This window comes from Lycorma delicatula, chromosome 1 (genome assembly GCF_047948215.1).
Source record: "Lycorma delicatula isolate Av1 chromosome 1, ASM4794821v1, whole genome shotgun sequence".
Lineage (NCBI taxonomy): Eukaryota > Metazoa > Arthropoda > Insecta > Hemiptera > Fulgoridae > Lycorma > Lycorma delicatula.
Window position 1 is genome coordinate 281970724 of NC_134455.1, and position 23376 is coordinate 281994099.

Below are 23376 nucleotides of genomic sequence, written 5' to 3' on the forward strand. Positions count from 1 at the left end.
AAAAATTATATATATAATTAATCAGCTTTAAGTTGAATCAGAAATATTTTCCTAGTATAAAATAGTACTGCTACTTTAAAACTAATAACTGCATAACTTATACAACATTATTTCAGTATGTATATATCAAGATCACACCTTTTGCTAGAAACAGCATAAATAGTATACAAGTGTGTAGAAAAGAATACAATGCTTGTTTGTGCTTCCCAACAAAAACTCTACAGATTTGTGCAAGGACAATATTGTGTTCTAAATTTATGTGAGGTGTCTGCATTCTTTTCTACCAAACAGATGAAAGTGGCTTTTCGATGTCTTCTTCACTGAATCTACTATATAGTTTTAGTGTATAAGCCCCCTCACCCAAAATGCAGATGAAATTATGTTATACTTTTCGGCTTTACTTTCTATATACTATTTCGTATGGAAAACTTATTCTAAAAATTACATTTACTTATTATAGTACATGATTATATTATGAGATATTGCATGCTATTCTTTCTTTTTTTTTTTTTTTTTTTTTTTAATGTTAGATAGGGAGACAACCAGACTAGTTTAGTTTTATAACAGCTAATATATGGAATTACAAAATTTTATTTTAATTATCAATTAACGTGAACAGTTGTTAGTTCTGTTATGATAAACTAAATAGATTTCTTTTGTTTGTGTGAATTATGAAATTTATTTACAGTCTTTTATGTTTTTCTTCGAGATGAGGGATTTCGCCTTTCTTCTACATAGGCTTAAGCTAGGCAGTCCGCGAAGTCTCGTATTAGTAGTATGACATTTTTTATTTAATTAATATTTATTTTATAATTGCGTACTCCAGATGTGTTACGGTCACGTTTAATTTCTTTTTTCTTAATCATAATCTGTGTGTTGCTACATCTAAAATTAAAAACAATAATTATGACTAAACAAATGTTCCTCCCCCAAGAAAGAGTAGTATTCACTAATAACGTTTTGAAAAATAATATATCCCAGACATAAACTAGTTCAATAATTATAGCCTACATTTTTCTGAATATTAAAACAATTTCTTAATTCTAACTATGTTTATTCTGAGCGATAAAAAAAGGGAAAAAGACAAATTCTCACTCTGATAAATTGAAAACATAGTTGCATATTAGGGTGAATAAAATTGGCTTGAAAAAAATGTTCGAATTAACAAGTAGTGTTGTCGGTATTTTTAGGTAGTTTAATGAATTGAACTGTGTATTACTTGGATCATTATTATTATCAAAATTTTCAAATTTTTGCTAGTTACTTCCGTATTGTAGTAATTTATAAGGTATTATCGGAAACGTATGATTTGAAGATTTATAAATGGCCTACATATATCTAAAAAATAGCATTTATATATTTTATGTACTTTCGAAAAATTTGCGTATTATTTTTATCCAGCTTTCATCAACAACTTAAGTTGGCCTTGCTTCTAACCACTAAAAGCTTTTGGCAGATGATTCCACTACAAAAAATTGTTGTAAACTGTTTGTTATAATTTATATTGATCCGATTAAAAGAAAAATATGAGTCTCATTAAAAGTGTTCTTAGCCATTTTTGATGCATACGAAACAAAAAAAAAAATGGCTTGATAAAATAAACGTAGATACATTATTAATCTAATAAAATCACAAAATGTGACTAAATTCGTGAAGTTTTAATTCACAAGTGGTGTGTACAGACCGCATTTAAAAAAAAATAAAAGTAAGAAAAGTTCATAAAAATTGTATTATTATTTTATTAGTACTATTTTAAATTATAAATCATTAATTGTTAAAACGGTGTAATATTTCATCTAAACAAATTTTCAAATTTATTAATACGCCTAAATATAATTTAGAATTAATAAACTCGATTAATATTTATCAAACATCTCAGTTTCAGCATCCTACATTTTATTTATGTTTTACTTACTTAATATTTATAATAGAGTCATATTTAGTACAAATCAAACTAGTAGATTTAATAAAAATACATTTATTACAAAACTAATTTAAATGATTAACGCAAGAAATCTCGACGTTTGTAATTATTATAATTAACTGTTTTTCACTTTATTTTCAACTTTTATTTCATTTCCAGTTAAAATAAATAAATACTTAAATCTATTAATTTTAATCACTAATAAAACTTTTTATTATTTTATTTTTATTTAAATAAAAATACTTTTTATTTTTTTAGTAAATAAAACATACATATTATCTGAAACATACATTTTAAAAGAAATTGTAGTTTCATACAAAACACTTTTAGTATATAAATCCATAATGTGAATTACCGCGCTGATTTTCCTTTTACACAACGAAATTCTTACAGAAATTGTTTTAAATGATGGTTTAAAAACGTCTAGTGAACAGATGAGAATGAGTTATGGTGTCGTTTTTGTTTCAATTTAGTTTCCTTAGAGAAATTATAGAAACTTCCAAACATACAAGTAACCCGGGTGATGTTATTTTATATATTTTTTTTATTGTATTTTGTATTCTTTTTTAATTATTTCTTTATTGAAATGTATTTTTTGTTCAGTTCTGATATATAAAACTATAGTCACTTTATAATATTTAAAAAAAAAATGTAATTCGTTAATGTTAACCATTAAAGGTTACTTCCATCTACGAATCTTCATCAATTTTTTGTGGAAATTATATGGGGCAGCTACAAAAATAAATTAAACGATAATACTGTCGTAATAAAAACATTTCCCGGTCACAGAGTCTATTAAAGTATATGCCGTGCTTTATTTCAGGATTGCGATTTTATTATTACAAACGATTATTATAAACAATAAATGAATAATTATAATTTCGTGAGAGCAATTATTTGTAGGTCCGTGCTAGGCTAGCATTATGGAACTTGCAAACTATATAAATAGTAAACGTTATACATAATTATTTTAGCATACAAAATACTGTTTGCTGAGTATTCTTCATTCAGTCTATGATTACCGAATGAGTTACCATTTCTGCAATAATTAACTTAAAATGGTGTAAAGTAATGATAATATAAATGGAAATTTAAAAAGAAACTTATAGACAGTATAATTTTCAACACGAAAGTTCGTGACTGTGTTTGTCTACGTTCAGCAGATTAGGATTAAAATTACTGTTAGAGTTGTTATGTTATCCTTTCTTTAAAATACGTTTACTAAATCCTTATCTTGCTTTTCTTCACCCGAGCACTTAAAACCAAAAGGCTGTTTGAGCACGTTTCTTGAGGAATTAAAATAAACAGATCACTCTGCGATGTCCAATGGCAATGTTGACTTGCTATAACTCCTTCTTACTCAGCTACTTGTCCACGAGTCCTCTTATGTTGTAACCCACACAGAAACTAATGCAGAGTTCACTCATTTCCAAATTCACATTTCATCCACAACTCATTTAGTACGTAGTCGATAAGAAGCGCAGTAATAATTATTATATTATTTATTCAAATGCTCTAATTTTGAGACAAAGTCATTAATTAATTAAGTGGCTGAGATCTTTCCCACAGACATTAATTTATAAAAATTAAAATAATCACATTCATTCACTTCACGCTCCCAGTTAACTACAATGTTTTACTAGTATAAAAACCTTACATTCCCCGTCATTGATTTTTTAATGTATTTTATTATAACGACTACTATGGACTGCTGATGACGTCATAGTTAATAATTCTTTAATGTATTTTTTTCAAAAATTGCAAATATCTCGAAAAGGTGCGTACTAGGTTAGACAACTACCCACGCTTTGCACGGGCTCCATGACTAGTGCAGTTGTCGATGACGCCAGCTGTTAATGTACCTATCTATTTAGTCGGCTCGGATCTGAACCAACAAAAATATTTCATGTAAAGCTGCAAGATATAGTAAATTTAAAGATGAAACTGTTTATTTTGCAGATTCTGCATCACAATACGTAGTTTATCATTTACAATATTTATATACCATAGACTGCTGCTGACGTCATGGGGATTCCCCGCATAGTATACAGCTGTTAATCAAGTTGTTTTTATAATGTGATTTTTGATCTATTATCCACAGTATAAAATTCATGTCTATTCATCTTGCGGTGAACAATCAATCGAATATAATATATATACATATATATATATATATATATATATATATATATATATATATATATATATATATATTCGACTGAAAAGAATAACAAGTAACTTGTTAGTCTTTTCACCAGCAAAAAAAGAAATTAAGAAATAAAATTTAATTGTTTTTCAACAGTTATGGTGTATACTCGATTACAGTCTTGTATGTTATTAAAAAATATACCATGGTTTTAGGTTTGAAGTTCCCTTCGGTTTCAACTTCAAAACTCAAATCGTCCACCTTTATAGATTCATCTTGCCGCGAGCAATCAATCACGTACAACAATAATTGTTTTTGTAATCTGCAAACTTGTACGGCATACTTATAATATGATTTTTGAAAATCGGTAAACATTTTATACATCCACGTTCGATTTCCGTTTACATTTTTATACGGTTACGAAATTGAATTTATTATCGCTTTAATATTTTTCACTTTACACGAATCGAATTTAGACATGTCTTTAACGGTATTATTTTTTTCTGTCAGTTTGAAAACCAACAATAACATACTGTCATTTGTTTAATTGAGATAATTTTTTTTACATTCTATTGAATTCGTTTGTGGAACGGCTGAATATGAATGAATTTCCAGTTTTCAAAAATGTTTAAGCACTTCTTTATTTTTATCTCTCAATTTAACCAATTCTAATTGAAATTCAGGTACTGCTCTTAAATATGGTACATCCCATGTGATTTCCGTTATTTGGAATTTAGAGTTATGATCTGCAATTATTGCGACTATTGTGTTCACATCATTTTTGCTACGTTTCAAAACCAATTCTTGCCTAGTTTACATAGATTTTTTTATAATTTTCAGCAAGCCCCATTAACATTGCTAAAGGAATACACAAACTATAAATTTTATTATTATCTTTTACCCAGCCGGCTCCTTCAGCCATTGAAGTGGAAGAGCACATCATTGAAAGCACGTTTCTCATAACTGTTGTTACACCCATATTTTTAATATTAGCTACTTCTTGACTGTTTAAACGATATGCAATCTCTTGAAATAGAAATGCACCAGCAAAATTCATCAACTCTGATGTTGTTGATTTTTTATTATCTGCATCTACGAGTTTTACAGGTTTTCCGCTAATAGTCAAACAATTATCACCGGGAACAGTATATAGTTCTGGTTGATTTATGCGAATTATAATTGCTGCGTTATTATCGAATTCTTTAACAAAAGGACTATGTGAATGGTATTGTTTATACGTCAATGAATCATCATGACCTAGTTATTTTTCAATGCTTAAATAATTCATCACGCGATTGTGACCTATATATGAAAAGAGTAATTTTCAATTTCAATAATGTATTGCTCTAGCTGCGGCTAGATTTTAATTTTCCGTTTACGATTTCAATACCTAGATATTGTAAAATTTTAATGCTTTCTTCACTAAATTTAGCCTAAAACGTTTAATAATCGTTTAAAAATAGCCTAAAACGTCATAATCATCATCACCAGTATCGAATGTAAGAGGGATATTGTATCTGTCTATTAAAAATAAAAATTTAATTACAAAAGTTTACATAGGTTGAATTATCAACATTACACTGACTCGATCACCGCGTAAATTTAATAAATTGTCGTTTACGTCAGTCAATTGAATCTCTAAATTGCTAATTTAATTCTCAACAGGTAAATATATAATATTACTTGGCTGTATGTCGATTGTATCACCACGATCGGCGATTAATGGAAACGCATACAAAATATTGTTTCGCTTTCCATTTTATAACTGCTTGTAATAATGTTACATTTTACACGTATTACATTTACAGGAGCGATATTTATCAGTTGATTCGATACGTGTGCTCGATTCGGTTTGAGAAGTCTCGATCCATAACTCATTAGACTGCCGATACTACAATCTTCATGTGAAAAATCTATCCATACTGTGCTTTTAATTTCAGTCTGTAATGTATTGATGTTTGCTTTAATGTAAATGGCGTGTTTAATTTTTTTTCACTTCAGCCTGTATATATTCACCAATATCTTCAATCTCATAATTTCCTGACGATGTGGTTATGTAATGTTTTTTTAGTTAGCACATAATTATTACTGAAGTTGGCTGAAGAAACTGGAAAGTTTATGAAAGATGCAATCGCGTTGTTTAAAACAAAAGTTGATACCTAAATAGATGATGAGTTAAATAGCCGCGTTACAAAAGATCTCATGAAAGCTACCATCACGACCTATGTAGTAAATAAAATGAAAGAGATTAAATCGATTATCGCAGAAATGATTCACAAAAACGAAATGACAAAATTAAAAATACTTCATCAGAAGTAATGTATATGTCATCGACTGGAATCCCAGCCGATGGAATAATGTATTAGTTTTGCGTTATTAACATTTTGGTTCAACTGGTTTAACATAAATAATCCGTTTGATCGATAAATTTATTGTATTTTTTTTTTGCTTTATACGAACTAGTTTGGTCCCGAAAATCTGCGAGGCCAAAACTGACATTCATTAAAGAATTATTATCACTGAAATTTTTGTCGTTAAATATTGTATCGGCTCGAATCTGAGCAGATGGAATGAGTGATACATTAAAGAATCATTAACCCTGGTTCATTTATACCAATAATATATTTGAATTAAAATAACTTAATATATATATATGAAGAAGAAGAAGAAGAAGATGAATACGAAAAAAGGACGCGGCATTTACCGGTTCTGTAGTTAATAAGGTAAGGATTTTTTTCAATTGGAGGTGCATATTCCGCGTTATAATTATTGCGGTTCGGGTACGAAATTAAACGAGCCGCTGAAGCGCGGCAACAAAGGCGTCAATAAATTGGACGATGCTTGTAAACTGTTTTGTATCAAGCTTGTATTCTAGTTTTTGAGTGAAATTCTAAATTTTAAGTGACAGTCAAGATAGAATTAAGTGACTGTAATAAAGAAAACTTTTAAGTGTCCATTTTATTTTTTGATTTTAAGTAACCTTAACCTTCTAGAGTACGTAAATATAAAAACGTGTTTTCGGTTCAGTTCGTTACGTTATTTCAATATTAGCGTTTATGAAAAAGTTATGATTAAATTTACTTTTACTGGAATTAGTAATTTACAGTAATGATGTAGCGGAATAGCAAATTTTCCTTTACATGGATTTATTTCCTTCAGCCTCTGCCTAGCCGAAAAAAAGATTTTGACATTTATTCTCGCTTTAATAAATAAATACCATTATTCATGAAATAATTACACTTTATTCATAGATGATTTTTAATTTAGTAATCAGTTTCTATTAATATAATTATTAACTTTTTTTTTTTTGTATTTTGTTTGGTATTTTCAGCAGTTTAACATACTGGCCTGTTCGCAAACTATTTGTTTTCGAAAGAACAAGAACTTTATTATTAAAAAATTTATAATATAATCGTTATTGAAAAACAACAATATTATTTTCTCGGTTTTTTTTTACTTATATGAAAAAGGATAATTATATTACGATGTGTTTACGTAATTTCATTAAATGCCAGATAATTAGCAGATTTCTCACATCTTTCTGATAACATATGAAATGTATTTATCATTAAGTCAGAAATACTCGTATACTACAGAGTAGAATCTGCAAGATATTTTCAGTATCAGCAAAAACCAGTATCAGACAAGTCCTCTGTTAGTGCATTAGGCTTTTGCTAGTGCAAAAAAAGAATATTAATATTACTAAAATAACAAATGTGTACATACACAATGTCAGTTATTACAAAAAATCCTATGCAATTTTCCGGGTGCTGCAAACCGAAATATTGAACCAATATACTAAAATATTTACAAATAAATATTAATATTGGTTACCAATATTTACATCGGTTTAATATTTAACCAAAATATTAAAATTAAATTAATCACTTTTAATTTCTTTTCTTTTTTTTCTCCAGAACCACTGATGAGTATTGCTTCAGAAGATGAGACGAATGACAAGTAGCGAGTGAAAATGCCATATCTAGCCGGGATTCAAACCCGAGAACTCCAGATCACTTTTAATTGCATTTAATTTTAATCACTTTTAATTGGATATTGATATAATCACGTTGTCTAAATACTCGTATTTATGGATATAAATACTGACGATTTTAAACGAATATGTCTGTATACACTTTATATTAGCTTGTGTACACACATGCAGAATGAATAAGAGAACACCTACACAACAAAAACTTTACAAAAAATGAAATTAATTGCATATACCTGTAGTAATTGAGGACCTGAGCAAAGACTCCTGGATGTCTATCAAAAAAATATTCATTGAGGATCGGATCGTAGTTTGCTAGCGCTTCTGTCAGTCTTGACAGTCGTGTAGCTGGAATTTTCTTCAGCGTTGCTTTATACGTTTCATGTCGAATACCGCCAACGTTGAGCACCACGCGGTTCTCCGCGTCCATATTGATGAGATTCATGGTGCTTTTTCACCATCAGCTAACACTCCCTGAAAATATAGTAATTTTTTCAGTTTCGGGAAATAAAAATAATATTTTTTTGAAAATAAAATCAAACATATATTTTATTTATTCTTTTTCAATAGCCTGATATATCATTTTTTATATCTATTCTGTCAACCATTAACAATATATTTTTCTGTAAATTAATTACGGCAGTGTTTTTACTTTTTAGACAAAGTAATGATACTGGTACATTTGAATTTTTCTCCATTTGAATTTTACAATTTGAAGAAAGTCAATTTACTTTATTTAGTAATTGAATAATTAAAGTATAATCGTTGTTTAAAACAATCCCAATATTAAAAAAAAAAAAAAAATTAAGCGAGTAAGTAAAATTAACATTTTATACAGATATTTAAATTCATCTCAATCATCATCCAGTTAGCTTTTGCATTTTTTAGAAGAAAAAGAAATTGTTGTTTACCAAATTACTCTCGTAAAACTGCTGTCGATTACTTTTCAATTTTTGTTTAGCCATAACAAAATGTTTAACTACAGCTATCAGGTACATAACGATTATTATTATATTATTTGTAATGATTGTCGAGGATCATTACAAGCGGTGTAATCTTTAGAATGAAACTTTTTTTACTGGGACTGCCTTCTAGAAATATTATAGGATTAGATCTTGAAACGACTGATTTATTTTTATGAGGTTAGAGTAAATTTCCTTATTATTAATATTGGGTGAAAAGATAAAGATGCTACGATTTGCTGATGATGTAGTAATTCTAGCCGAGAGTAAAAAGGATTTAGAAGAAACAATAAACGGCATAGATGAAGTCCTACGCAAGAACTATCGCATGAAAATAAACAAGAACAAAACAAAAGTAATGAAATGTAGTAGAAATAACAAAGATGAACCACTGAATGTGAAAATAGGAGGAGAAAAGATTATGGAAGTAGAAGAATTTTATTATTTGGGAAGTAGAATTACTAAAGATGGACGAAGCAGGAGCGATATAAAATGCCGAATAGCACAAGCGAAACGAGCCTTCAGTAAGAAATATAATTTGTTTACATCAAAAATTAATTTAAATGTCAGGAAAAGATTTTTGAAAGTATATGTTTGGAGTGTCGCTTTATATGGAAGTGAAACTTGGACAGTCGGAGTATCTGAGAAGAAAAGATTAGAAGCTTTTGAAATGTGGTGCTATAGGAGAATGTTAAAAATCAGATGGGTGGATAAAGTGACAAATGAAGAGGTATTACGGCAAATAGATGAAGAAAGAAGCATTTGGAAAAATATAGTTAAAAGAAGAGACAGACTTATAGGCCACATACTAAGGCATCCTGGAATAGTCGCTTTAATATTGGAAGGACAGGTAGAAGGAAAAAATTGTATAGGCAGGCCACGTTTGGAATATGTAAAACAAATTGTTAGGGATGTAGGATGTAGAGGGTATACTGAAATGAAACGACTAGCACTAGATAGGGAATCTTGGAGAGCTGCATTAAACCATTCAAATGACTGAAGACAAAAAAAAAAAAAATTAATATTATCATTGAGTCATTAAGATTTACTAAATTATTCCTGGAATTTTAAACACAGTTATAAAATTATTATTATGTTTATAAATCTAAACAATAATTAAATAATTATCCGATATGGTTAAAAATATTTCAGAGATGTATCAGAATAATTTAAATATATTTATCTAAATAAATACTCTCTTAAGTAAAGTATAATCACAGGTAAATCGGCATGATAAAGTTATAATGTTGAACCTGTTGTACTTACTGAATACGGCTTAGACTTTTATACTTATATCCATTAGTTTCAGGAATTTAATCTTTTCAAATTCCTCTATATTAGAAACTTAATGCTCAATAACCGAAGTAATGTTAAATGTCAAATAATTTAAAAACATGAAGATTAAATTTTGTAATTTTGTACCTCATTGTTTGCTAAAATGTAATTCAAACGAGAAAATGGAGAAAACCTTTTGACTAAAAAGAGGAACACCCCCATACCATTAAGTAGTTACAGTTTGCTCAGCGAATCTACGAGCTTTTAACGTCACGTGCTGACATTTTCATTATATTATTGTTTTCCGAAACATTATTTATGCGCGTAATTATTATGTGTATTTCATTTTTCGACCTACAATAATACGGGCACCCAAACAATGCATTTATGCTGCTGTGTGTTCAATTTTTTCTACTTGAGTTGATTACATGTATAAAAATGCTTAATGACTAAATCTTATAAACAATAACAATTCCTTAACCAATGACTAATGCTGTGATTGGTATTATGTACAGGCCTATAAAATTTATACATGCAGTTAGAAATGATGTCTTTCCTCACGATTATATTTAGATCCCTCATTTGTAGTGCACAATGTGAGTATAAAGAAATAACCTTTAGTCCAGTTTGTGTCGTGTTCAGTGAAGGTATTCGGAGAGCCTTTTTGTTCGGTCATATTATTTTATGACCGCACAAAAACGGTTAATTTTACTCATTGTTTTTCGTAAATTTTTTAATAATATATTATTTTTTTGTTATTATATTATATACTGTATTATTATATTATTACAATATATAATTATATATTATATTAAAAAAAAGAAAATAACTTGCGTCATCTATTGATTTTATTGGCAGTGAATCAAGTTCAGCTGTTATTTAAAAGAGTTAGGTTTCAAATGGCGTAAAACTGAAAAGAAAACAAATCTTTTAATTGAGAAACCCGATATCGGGTGGAAGAGAATTGAATATTTGCAAGCAATGGCTAAGTGCAGACAAAGCAATGCTACAATTGTTTATTTGAACGAAACGTAAGTTTCAAGTTTGCATTGTTCGACAAAGTCGTGGTCTGATGGTATTGTTGAGGGACTTCATGTGCCGATTAATAATGGTGACCGTTTAATAGTAGTTCATTCTGGAGGAGAAATCGGTTTTATTCCGAACGCATTCTAACTTGGAAATCCAGTTCGAAAAGTAGAGACTACCATGACATCCCAACCCAGTAGGGAAGACATCTGCCTAGTGACGTTCCGGTCGCCACCCCCCCCCCTACCCCGCTGTTCCTAACCCTGATGGGCTTTAATGGGAGTCGTCTATCGCCATCTGACTTTTTACATCTCGTAGTAATAAGCCTGGCCTCATTGGGATGCCACCGATGTAAATGCCTCGGTAGACATTTGCACCGGTGATTTATTGACTCAGCTTTTGCCTTCGCTGTAAGCCTTGTCCGGACATCTTGAACGTCCAACTTCGTTTCCCTCTGAACTAGCTAACCGAGTTCGTGGAAACACGAACCCCGCGCCTAGTTCTGCTTTATTGAGCCAATTTCTGTGAATATCTCGAAATTCGAGGCAAATTTAAACACATCATACCACCTAAAAATGTTGTTCGCAACAACGAAATTTAGTCCTAATTACCTTACTGAAAACAACTTTGGTTCATACCCCAGCCTTAGGCTAAATTATGGACTCAGGAGTGGTCTACAAGGGAGAGGCGGACAGATCTCCTATTCCCACTCAGTTCCATCGCAAGACATTCACTTTCTTTAACAATCGTCGAGATGCCGCTACTCCTCACGGCTGCATGGGATCCACGTCCTCGGCAGTGCAGCCGCCTTCCCACCGAAAGTGTCGTGTGCTCATCCTAGTCTGCCGTCGTCAAAATGCCGCTACACCTCACGGCTGCACGGTAACCCATGCCCTCGGCAGTGTAGTCGCCCTACCACCGACAGCTTGTACAATTTAATAATCACCATAATTCTAATTTACCGTGGCTCGCCACCAATACGCCTACCTTCGGCTAAACAACTGTCCAGGCCGTCCCTAGCTACCCGGGATCCTATTCTACTAAATCCTCTCGGCCGTCCTGCGCATGGCGAGGAAACGGAGAAAGCCAGTCGAAATTGTCCAATCTCTGCGAGTCCTTCAGTTGACTCGCAAATCAAAGAAGGAACTTGAGAGAGAAGACACTTGTTAGGGAACTTGAGAGAGTAAACACTCTCTCAAGTTCCTAACAACTCTGGTAAGTTCATCATCGTACCGTGGAGAGACATACAGGACATGGTCCACAGTATCATCGACCCTACAATCCTGACAAAAGCCGGAGTCAACCAAAACAAACCTAGCCAAACTATCCCTAAAGGCACCATGTCCCGAAAGGAATTGACCTATATGCCGATTGGGGGAAACCCAACTAATTGCTCACAACTCCTTAACATTTGGAAAAATACCATGCGTGTATCGACCAGTAGAAGAATCGTTCCACCTAGTTTGCCAAGAGTCAAAACCTTGGTCTTATTTCTCGCATACGCCCTTAAATAAGAAGGCCTCTCTTCTTTGAAATGTAACGCTTGATAGGTTCTGTAGCTAAAATGTCTATGGGTTTCATGCTGGCGATCACAGTGACTGCCTCTCTCGAGACAGTTCTGTAGCCACCAACAGCTAACAGTAGAAGAGCTGGGCTTGCAAAAGGATGTCCCTATAGCATTGGAATTGCAAACGATGAACCCATACGCGCAGCATTCAACATTATGGCATCACAGACACTTTTGTAAAGAATACGCATGGTACGATAATTCAACCCCCAATCGGGATGGAAGATTCTACGGACGCTGAAGAAGGCATCGATGGGTATCTTCGCTACAAACTGGAGGTGCCCCATGAATTGAAGCTTCTCATCAAGGATAACAGCCGGATACTTTTGAACGGTAACATGCCTAATTGGAAGACCGTCCATGACAACCCGCGGATGACGAGTTGCGGCTAGACGACCCTTCAAGTATATCATAGTGGTTTTCTCTAACCCGATTTTTTTTTTAATTTTCACCCAAATTAGTTCAATCGGTTGAGTTTAGGGTCGGTACAGTATTATCTTAATTTGTCACGACCATAAACCTCCAATATTTAATCGAATTAATATTCGTCATAGAGAGGATTATTTGATAGCTCTAATTTGTATAGTTCAGCTTTTAGTATATCTACTAAGTACAAGACATTTTCTACCTTGTAACCATTCTAGCAGTTTTTGTTTTCTGAACGAGGTAAAAGTATTTTTATTAAATTTATGTCCAGTAATTTTTCGTAGTTTTCAGTATCTAATGTTTTAAAATTCAAGAAAGTAATCGGAATTTCTCCTTCACCGCTGTCAGTGTAAACCATTATCAGGTCTTATTTTTTTAGATTAGATGTTTTCATAGCCATTAACAGAGTTTTCAGTTCAACCGTAACTATTTACTTAAACTGAGTGAATGTATCGCTTGAATGAAAGCAGAATATTCTATTTCTTTCCCGTTTGTCATTTTTATATTTAAAAAAATAATTTACTCGTTTAAAATGAGAACCGTGTTTTTCTATAAAAAGCTTCCTATTATTTTCAATACAAAAACCATAATCATCAGAATTATTAGAAAACTTTTGTGCGTACAATTTTGCTGTACATCCGATTGTTCCGTTTTTAAAACCGCCAATAATTTATTAATGTCAACAAATTTTATACTGTATACAAAAATTATATAAAATATTGCTTAATGTATGTCTTAAATTTTCGATGTTCATTTTCTTCTTCTTCGTTTACAAGATTTGTCGACTTTCTCTATTTTATGTGATTGTAACATAAAAGGCATTTATATGTTATATAGGCGGACACGCCACAAAGAAAAACTACGCTAGATTGAATTTCATAACGTAATATTTCTGAATTTTCTTCTGATATTTTATTGTAAGCGTTCATTATTATGCATTTGATTTGTTTTATAAAGCCACTTTATATCTTGCTTGTTGTTATATCTTAGCTGAGACATTGCTAAGATATGGATAAATGAGAAGATAGTATAAAATAACTGTCGGTAACAAATATTGATATAATACTGTTTATAAATCGTGCAAATGAGGAATGACTATAAAAAATACTTTTTATAAAATAAGAAATAAAAATAAAAATTGAAAAATGCTGTTTAAAAAAACTTTACAAAAGAATAACGCAAAATGTATACCACGAGCACGACAAAGCCACTCGCTTCTTGCAGCCTACGACGTCCTCCGCTTTTCGTTACTATCTTCACTGCACTATTAGCCAGCGCTACTTCAGGCACCCTAAGTCGATTTAGCTATTTACTCTTTGTTAATCCTGAAGAGTAATAATAATTACATAATGCTTACGATACAGGTTGTAAAAAATATTTAATTAAAATGTAAAAGATGAGTTCTCTTTTAACTTCCTTTTGAAGAAAGTACAGTTACATTCGGTCGCATAGGAGGGGGGTAAAAATGCATTTTAAGTTTAGTGGTACGAGGAGCACGAAAATACCATTTAATTAAAATCGGGTTTACTCATATATATACATATACATATATATATATATATATATATATATATATATATATATATATATATATATATAATATTGACTTAAATGTAATTTATTTATGTTTATTTTCCTCTTGATGGGATAGAATTAAATTGAGATGTTTGTACAACGCGTTACAATCTTTACACGAAATGCCGTATACTACGTTGGCTTTGATTTTTTTCTATCGGCGATTTTAATTTATAAAACATACTATTCAGATTGTTTTAATTTTGATGGGCTATTGTGAAATCCTTTTGTAGCAATTATTTAATCTTTTCTGACAGATCTGCAACAGATGGTAATGCAATATAATTCTCACTCTTTATTACTTTGATTAGGATGGTTGTCTGATATATTATTATAATGTTTATATAAATAATACTAATGTTAATAATAATGTTATTAATAATAAAGTTTACCTAAATAATATTATTATAATGTTTATGTAATTTTAAATATTATATTTATGATATTTTCTGGATAATTATTATTTATTAATAGATTGTTTGGTTGTTTTATATATTCTGGTCTATCTTCGAGATTTGTAAATTTTATTACTATGCAAGATTCTTGACTTCTGATTATTTACGTTATATTGGTTGTGTTGATAGGAAACTTAGGTATCTCCCTGAAGATGTTGGTTTTATATACCATTTTGTTGATATTTTCTTTTCAAAATGAGTTATTGTTAAATCTGAAAAGTTTATACACTTGTTAATTTCAACTTCCTTTGTAAATTGCATAGTTTCTTTAAATAGGTTAAATTCTTTTAATATTAAATCAATATCCTGTTCATGTGCACATACTTGAATGTCATCTACGTATCTTTTATGAGACCTATTTAATGTCTGTAATACTTTATTTTCTAAATATTCCATACTTAGGTTTGCTAAGCAGGCTGAAATTGGTGATCACATCGCTAAACCACGGCATTGTTCGTATAATTTATTTTTAAATTTAAAATATATATTTCTATGCAAATATTTATACATTCTAAAAATTCTGTTTTTTTAATTTAGTGATATTTTCAATTTCACTCCATTCGCTTTCTATTGCTTCAATTACTAAATTCTTCGGAATGCTGGTATATAATGAAATTGCATCCAATGAAATTAATTTGTGGTGTGTGGATATTATTTGCTTATTAAAAATGTGTGGAATTCTCAAGAATCTTTGATGTTCTATTTATTTTTACCGATTATTTTTTGTAATATTTTACCAAACATTTGGATAGTTTGTGCGTCGGAATTTGTATGCAGTTTACTATAGGTCTTAGAGGATAATCATTTTTATGTAATTTTATTGGACCGTAGATTATTGGCGGTATCGCGTTATTGATACTTATTAGTTTTGCTTTTTCTTTTGTTATATACCCATGTGCAGACAACGATTTGGTTATTTTATTATTTCCTAGCTGTAATTTATTGATCGGATCCCTTTTTATTTCTCTGTATGTGTTTTTTTTTTATTTAACATATTTTTCATTTTTGTTGAATAATCTTTATTGTCCATAAAAACTATTTTATTACTTTTATCAGCATTAAGTATTTGGTTTGCTTGGCATTTCTCTCGCCACCATGCCGTTTGGTCGCCCTTAAGCATAACCCCGAATGTCTGCCACAAACGGCTACTGAGGCTTGAGATAGTTTAGCGAACTGTGTTCTAAATATCTTCAGAGAGCATCCTTAAATTTTGAAGATGTGCTCTCTATTCATCTTCACCTGATGCGCCCAAACGGGTGCCGCGTAATAGGTCATGCTTTTGGAGACCTCGCTACCAGCATTAAGTATTATGATTTTATCGCTATTGTATGAATGTTTTTGTTTTTGATGCATTTACAACGATATTTTTTAGTATTTTTTCCGCTTCCGCATTTACTATGTTGTTATTGTATATTCTCGTTTTGATTTTATTATTACATGCCTTAGTATTACTTTTATTTATTTGTATTGCCATATATTACTAAGTATTCTATGTTTTCTTCCTCATTGTTAACACTTCTAATGGCGGTTTCACTATTTATAATAAAATTTTTGTTGGCAACGGTTTGTGTGTAACTGTGTCTTGCTCGTGATTATTTAATGTTAGCGGTAACGACAATTTAGGTCATAACGATAAACCTTTAATTACATATTCAGGAATTGGTAATGTTGAAAAATTTTATATCACACAAATTTTACTTATATATATATAAATGCATACATACATAGAGGCCTATGGGTAAAATTACGTGGCTCGATAATCACCAAACCTTTTTGATCAATTTTATTGAAAGTTAGGTATTCTGTAGTAGTTTATCTGAAGTTGTGCATATGAAAATTTTATGAAGATTGTTGAGTCGTTCTTGAATTACACTGAATCTAAGGTCCAAAAAAGTGAGGTTATATTGACTGCGTAGTGGTGTATCTTTCATATGCGCTTATGCAGTAAGTCACGGTAGCGAGTCAAGTTGAAGTTTTTTTTTATATTAGTGTTTTTTTTTTGACGAGTACTATTTTTTATGGATCAACCCTTTTTTTGTAAAGTTTTAGATTAGAATGAGATTACAATACTTTTTCAAAAAGAAACAAATTAAATAAAAAAAAAATCGATCTTGCGCAGAACTGCGCAAGAATGTTTTTTATCCGCTGATTGTACAGTACATCTTTTACTTCTCATTAAGTGTAATATATAAAAAGACATTCTATTTTGGTCTTGTACCACTCAAGAAATAAAGAACACATTTTTTTCATATAGTGGGCATCGAGTACAGCAGTCATTACTCCTTGTCTCAAGATAAAACTTTCCTAATCTCATTAAAATAAACGAATAAGTCAAAAGGCTAGCTTTCTCAAGCAGGTTATCTGGAAAACAGACTTGTCATAAAACAATAGAACTCCAGAAGAACATAAGATGATAAGCTCTTGCCACGTAAATCATACAATCCATTCCTAAAGAAATATTGTAAAAACTATCAAAAGCGGGTGTAAAGAGCCCGCAGTTTTTAAAAACTCATCCTTAAAGAAATTTACCATAAGCTGTTACGTTTTCACCCTCTCCAGCCGTCGGGTGCTGAAACCTAGCGATGGCTAGGGTTGCCACAGCAAATTATGGTCACCAGACCATCACGCCAATCAACGTCACAAGCTGCTACCTCGAGCACTGTGTGTAGCGTCTCCTAAGCCAGTCGTGTTCGGATGGACTCTCGCAATTCTTGTTCGAATGAACATTATTTTAAGTCTATTTAGCTTATGTTTGCTATCTTTAAAGTTAAGTTATAAGTTACAAATGTTATGTTACAAAATTCTTTTAGACCGCCAAGACGGCGTACAATTAAACAATCTTTCAGTAATCAATATGAACATATACAGTCCACCCTTTCTCTAAAATCTACCGCAGCGTTGTTGAATAAGGGCGTCCCATCGACATCGTATCTTAAGCAATTCATCAAAAGCAACACTAAATAGTCATCCTAACATAAAACGTGTGACATGTCAAAACTATAGTCGCTCTAACAGACCACGTTTTCTTAAAAACTTGATAATTTTCTGCTCTCTTTTATCATTATAAGATAAATCGATCGCCAAATTTTCTGTTAATTTTAGTCTCATACCCAGTTCTCTTTATAACAAGCACTCTTCTGTTATATGTTTCACTGTGAGGTGTTAGTCACAACTTCCACATATATGTCTCTGTTCTCCTGCAAACATGTAAGACGAAGTGAGTCTAATAACTCAAAGTATTGTAATGCAAATTTATTCTCGACGCGTCACAAAGATTTTGTTTTATTGAAAAAATTGCGTATTATTAATGGAATTACGCTGCGTTGTAATCATACCGCATTTCCTTATCCATTCCTTTCTTATGACATAGTTTTTAATGTCATCTAATGTGACTAAAATAATATCGAACTCCTTGCTGCTTGCCGCTTGTTTGGCTGCACTATCAGCTGCTTCATCTTTAGAATAACAGTATGGCCATATGTCCAAATGAAGCATTGTTTCCTGTTATCTTTGAGATTCTTAATTGCTGTTACGACATCTTGAACAAGTGCATCATGTGTGAACCTATTCCTTAATACAGTAATTGTACTTGAAGAATCAGAGTAGAGAAGCACTCTGTCATCGCTGTAATGTAAAACAAAGCGAACGGCTTGCTGAATAACGTATAACTCTGGTTTAAGATACTTTTAGATAATCTCCAAAAGTGGGATTCATCATGTACGACTATTGAGCTTCCGATGTCAATTTTGGTTTTCGTCCCATCGGTGAATATTGTATATTATTGGGTGTAGATTTTATATTAGGATATCAATCGTCGATAAGCAGTTAGGATATAAATGTCTGTTACTCCCGGTTCTATCTTATTTTTAAGTCGATGCGTACCTCTACTGTTGACATTAACCACGGTGAGGCTTCTCTTCTGGAAACTTCTTTTGGCTTCTGGTAAATCAGTACCATGGTTTTCACAGATGTTCCATTTTCTTTATCCAACAAGAATGGAAAATGTGAGTATTTCCGTCACTGTTCAGCGAAACCATCTATAATAGAAAACGAAGTTTAAATATTTAGGGAAAGTCAAGACATAAGCCGCGTAACTTATTAATAAAATTGTTCTTCTTTGTATTAAATAACATTTCTACCCACTGTCAAAACTACCCAAATAACTGCGAGCCGATCTTTTTCTATTGAAATTTACACACGTTTTCTTAGTTGAGAACCGGAATCCATTCACGGTTGCTACCCTATTCGACGAGGTTGTTAATAGACGTTTGTAGCTTGTATTTAACCACTGCAGTTTGATTGCTGACATAGATAATTGCAAGATTATCTACATAAACTTCTCCTAATGTCAAATAGTATAACGGTAATAAGCTTGTTCGGCACGATTGTGAACAAGGTTTCGCTAAGCGGCGATCCTAAAGGTACACCATTATCCAACTTTCTGAGCAACAAATATTAGTTCACATTTCTGAAGCAAGAGAGTCTTTCCTCCAATTAATCAAATAACATTTAATGATACTTGGAACTCTTTCCCTTCTTCCCCAATCTTGCAACTGTTTTATGATGCCGTATCACATCAAAACCTTTTTCTACATTAAATAAAACTGTAACGCAGTATTTATTAGACAAGAAACTAATACTGTGTTTTCAATACAAATCATTTGGTCTGTAATAGAATGAAACTTTCGACAAACACCGTCTCATAAAGTCCAATCCATTCTTCGTTTTCAAGTACCCAATGAGTCGATAATTTACCATACCCTCTAAAATATTTCCTAATGCACAAGTAAGCTAGATGAGAAGGTAGCTCCGTGTACCCAAGGAATTTTTCCCTTTGTTAGAATAGGAGCTACATAATCTCTTTTTTACACAATCGTAGATAAACCAGAAATACAAACTTTGTTACAAACTCTAATATAGTCTCCCTTACAGTGAAATCTAGCATTCTGATCATTTCGTACCGGTTGTTGTCTGAACAGCAATGGTGTTCGCTATTTTACTCAGACCTGTAATTGAATTCTTCTTCAAAAAAATCTTCATTAAAATACAATTAATTTTGAAAATGAGACTATAACTTTCAGTTGCAGCTTTTTCTTTGTAAAATAATCGGTATAATTTTTCGTCGCACTGACATCTTCATAACGATTCTCAAACTTTTCAGCTATGTCCAAAGAATAGTCAAGAAGCTATTCTTCTTTCTTAATAAGATGATCTACCAGATAATGTTTTTACTTTATTTCATACCTCTGTCAAAATAATCTATCCTGTTATCTAGGAGATATACCTTTGCCAGGTGATTCTTTTTCAATTAAAATTATTCATTGGGAATTAGCCGTGTATTTATTAAAAATTTAATTAAATTTTCATGCGTTGTGCTTTTCTTAAAAGTGTTCAAGTTGTTTTATTCTTCTTGATAGCTTCACGCACAGCATCGGACCATCAATGAGCAGGCGGTCGTTGCATCATTCCTGAAGTTTGAGTAACGTGCCTTGGTGCTGCGGCTGCGATGACATTTGTTGCATGCTCATTATCGCTATTGATGTCTCTATTTATGTTTTGAATACCTACAGCCGTAGTGAATCTATTCCAGTTAACTTTACCAAAAACCCATCTCTAATGAATCGGACACAACTTGATGGGTGCAATGGTATCACGTTGGAAAGTGATCACTTTCAAGTAAATCTTCAGCACTTTCCAATCTAATATATGCGGTATGGTGCCGTTGGCAAAAGCTAAATCAATGCAGAATGAAGGACAATTCCTGCCGTTAAAGAAGATTCCTGTGCCAGTACTTAGTAATAATAGAGCTGAATTTCTTGAAAGCCTTCACCTGATCTACCTCCGGCATCCAAACGCTCAGTCACTCAAAGGAGGTTTTGAACATTGAAATTACCTAAAAAGATGAGAGGAGCAGGCAATTGTCCTATTAAATAAGCAAATTTTCCTTTCTCCAAATGAATTTAGGCAGGAACACATTACGGAAGGTTATGCTAAGTTAGCGGGGTATGCATATACCACTTGTAAATCATATACCACTTACCACTTGTAAATCAGTGAATAAATAAACATCTTCGAAGGCACGAGTTGTTGAAATGATAGCAAATTCTCTTCTTGATCTCTGATTAGGCTCTTGATCAAACCTAACCATATTTTATCCTTTAAATCTCAAAGTATCGGCATTGCTTAAATATGACTCTTGTAAACAAACGCATAAATAACTGCAATTCACTCACATTCGAAAAATATCTTTTGATGTCCATTGCAAGACCGACTCATTCACACAGACCATATTACTAAGATTTGAAGTTAGGTTTTCCCTTAGGACAAATTTTTTTCGAACTTTCTCCATTTTCCTGACGGCTCCCTCCTCTGAAGATTGGGTGGCTGAGAACTAGGAGATGTAATCTCTTCTATCTGGTCATCCGCCTGTAATATCAAAGATGGTAATAGAGAGGGAGTTTCGCGGCTGGCATTCGGTGACACCGACCCAGTGAAGTGAAGAATGCATCCTAGTCCATAAATGCTCTCTCTTATGAAATTTTTGAGGCGGCTAAAATGCTCGCCCTCTTTTTTGAAGACCTCTGTTCTTTCGGAGGCTCCACAGATGGTTTTATTGCATTCTTTTTTCGTTCAGCTATTACCTCATCGTCTTTCCGAGTTCCCTGAATGGGGACTTTATCTGAAAATTTTTACTTCTTTTTTTCGTTTCTTCTAACATTTTCTATCTCAACTGCTATAGTATTGCAAATGCAGCCAAATTAGTTCCCATAAATATCATTCAAACAACCATCGTTATTTATATTAACCTCCTTAACAATGAAACTAAAGTGTTAAAAAAAAACAGGAAAACTAAATTTTCCATTTCAAAAGACAAGAATCCTAATCAATACACAAGTACAAACGTTTTAAACATAATTTAATTTAATTTTACCGCTAAAATCTAAGTTAAAATATTCATCAAATCTTATCCAATTTCATATTAGGAATTATATTCTACTAATTCATTTATTGTAAGCATTTTATATTATAATGTTTATAAATGTAGAAAGTTTGAAATCTTATTTAATTTTGAACCTAGATTGTTATGGACTCCTGCTCTATTGACTTTGACTCATTTATATCATATAAATAGTTATGGGGTTCCTACTGATACAGAATCTTTCTATATGTTTCAGAAGCATATGGACTTCATTTTTACTTACAGGCACATAAAAATTGTGCCGGGTTATTTACGTTCTATGACAACTAAGTCCAACTGTAAGCATGAGTTTCTACGTAGTAGATTAAAAAGTTAATTGCAATAGCTTGAAAGTTGACATCATTTAGAAGCGGGCGCTCCATAAAGTAATAGAACACTAAGTTCCAGAAAAGAAGACAATTTGTTGAACTCCGAGTACTTCTACTAATAGTACTGACCAACGTTTGCAATATGTCAGGCTTTAATTATAGCAGTATTCGTCAAAAGATAATCCCTGAAAACGGCCAGGAGACTTACGAGAGTTTTCCGGCTAGAAATATTCCAAATATTCAAATTTTAACAAAAGGTTTGGATTGTAATAAAAATCAACAAAAATACCATCTATAATTTTACAGTCGTTGTTTTCGAACAGAGTCACAATAATAATACCAGTCTTTAATTCTGGCAGCCATTACATTCCCAGTTGAGGCACATCTGTAACGGTCTGGGAAGAGGCGTGATTGGAGGAATGCCAATCACTCTGGTCGATAAATAAAAATGCCTAACCTAATTATTATTTATAAAATAATTGTTCAAAAATTTACTTGAAAAAGAATTAATAAAATTATTTCCTAAATTTTTCTTTGAATTTATATACATCCTTTTAGAATTCAGCCTTGTTGTATTTACATTCATTTAATTGATGTAGTAAGTAAATGTATGCGTATTTTCATTTGCTTTATCTTCCTAAGAGTTACCGCTGTCTCCAAAGTTCTCTTCGTTTGTGGATTTAAGCAGAGTGCTTTGAGACCTGAACGCAGTTCTGTAGAGTATTATTCTGTTTGTTGGGGG

The 23376-nt window shown here is 31.7% G+C and overlaps 1 protein-coding gene across 4 annotated transcripts in view; it reads right to left on the bottom strand.

The window, feature by feature from the left end:
* The window catches only part of LOC142332259 (potassium voltage-gated channel protein Shaw-like), a 515827-nt gene that overhangs the window by 115698 nt on the left and 376753 nt on the right, over positions 1-23376 (bottom strand). For all 4 annotated transcript variants that reach the window (XM_075378581.1, XM_075378596.1, XM_075378604.1 and 1 more), the window contains exon 3: positions 8298-8535. In XM_075378581.1, coding sequence (XP_075234696.1) covers positions 8298-8506 — 209 coding nt within the window. In that variant the 5' untranslated portion in view covers positions 8507-8535. The remainder of the gene's footprint in view (positions 1-8297; positions 8536-23376) is intronic.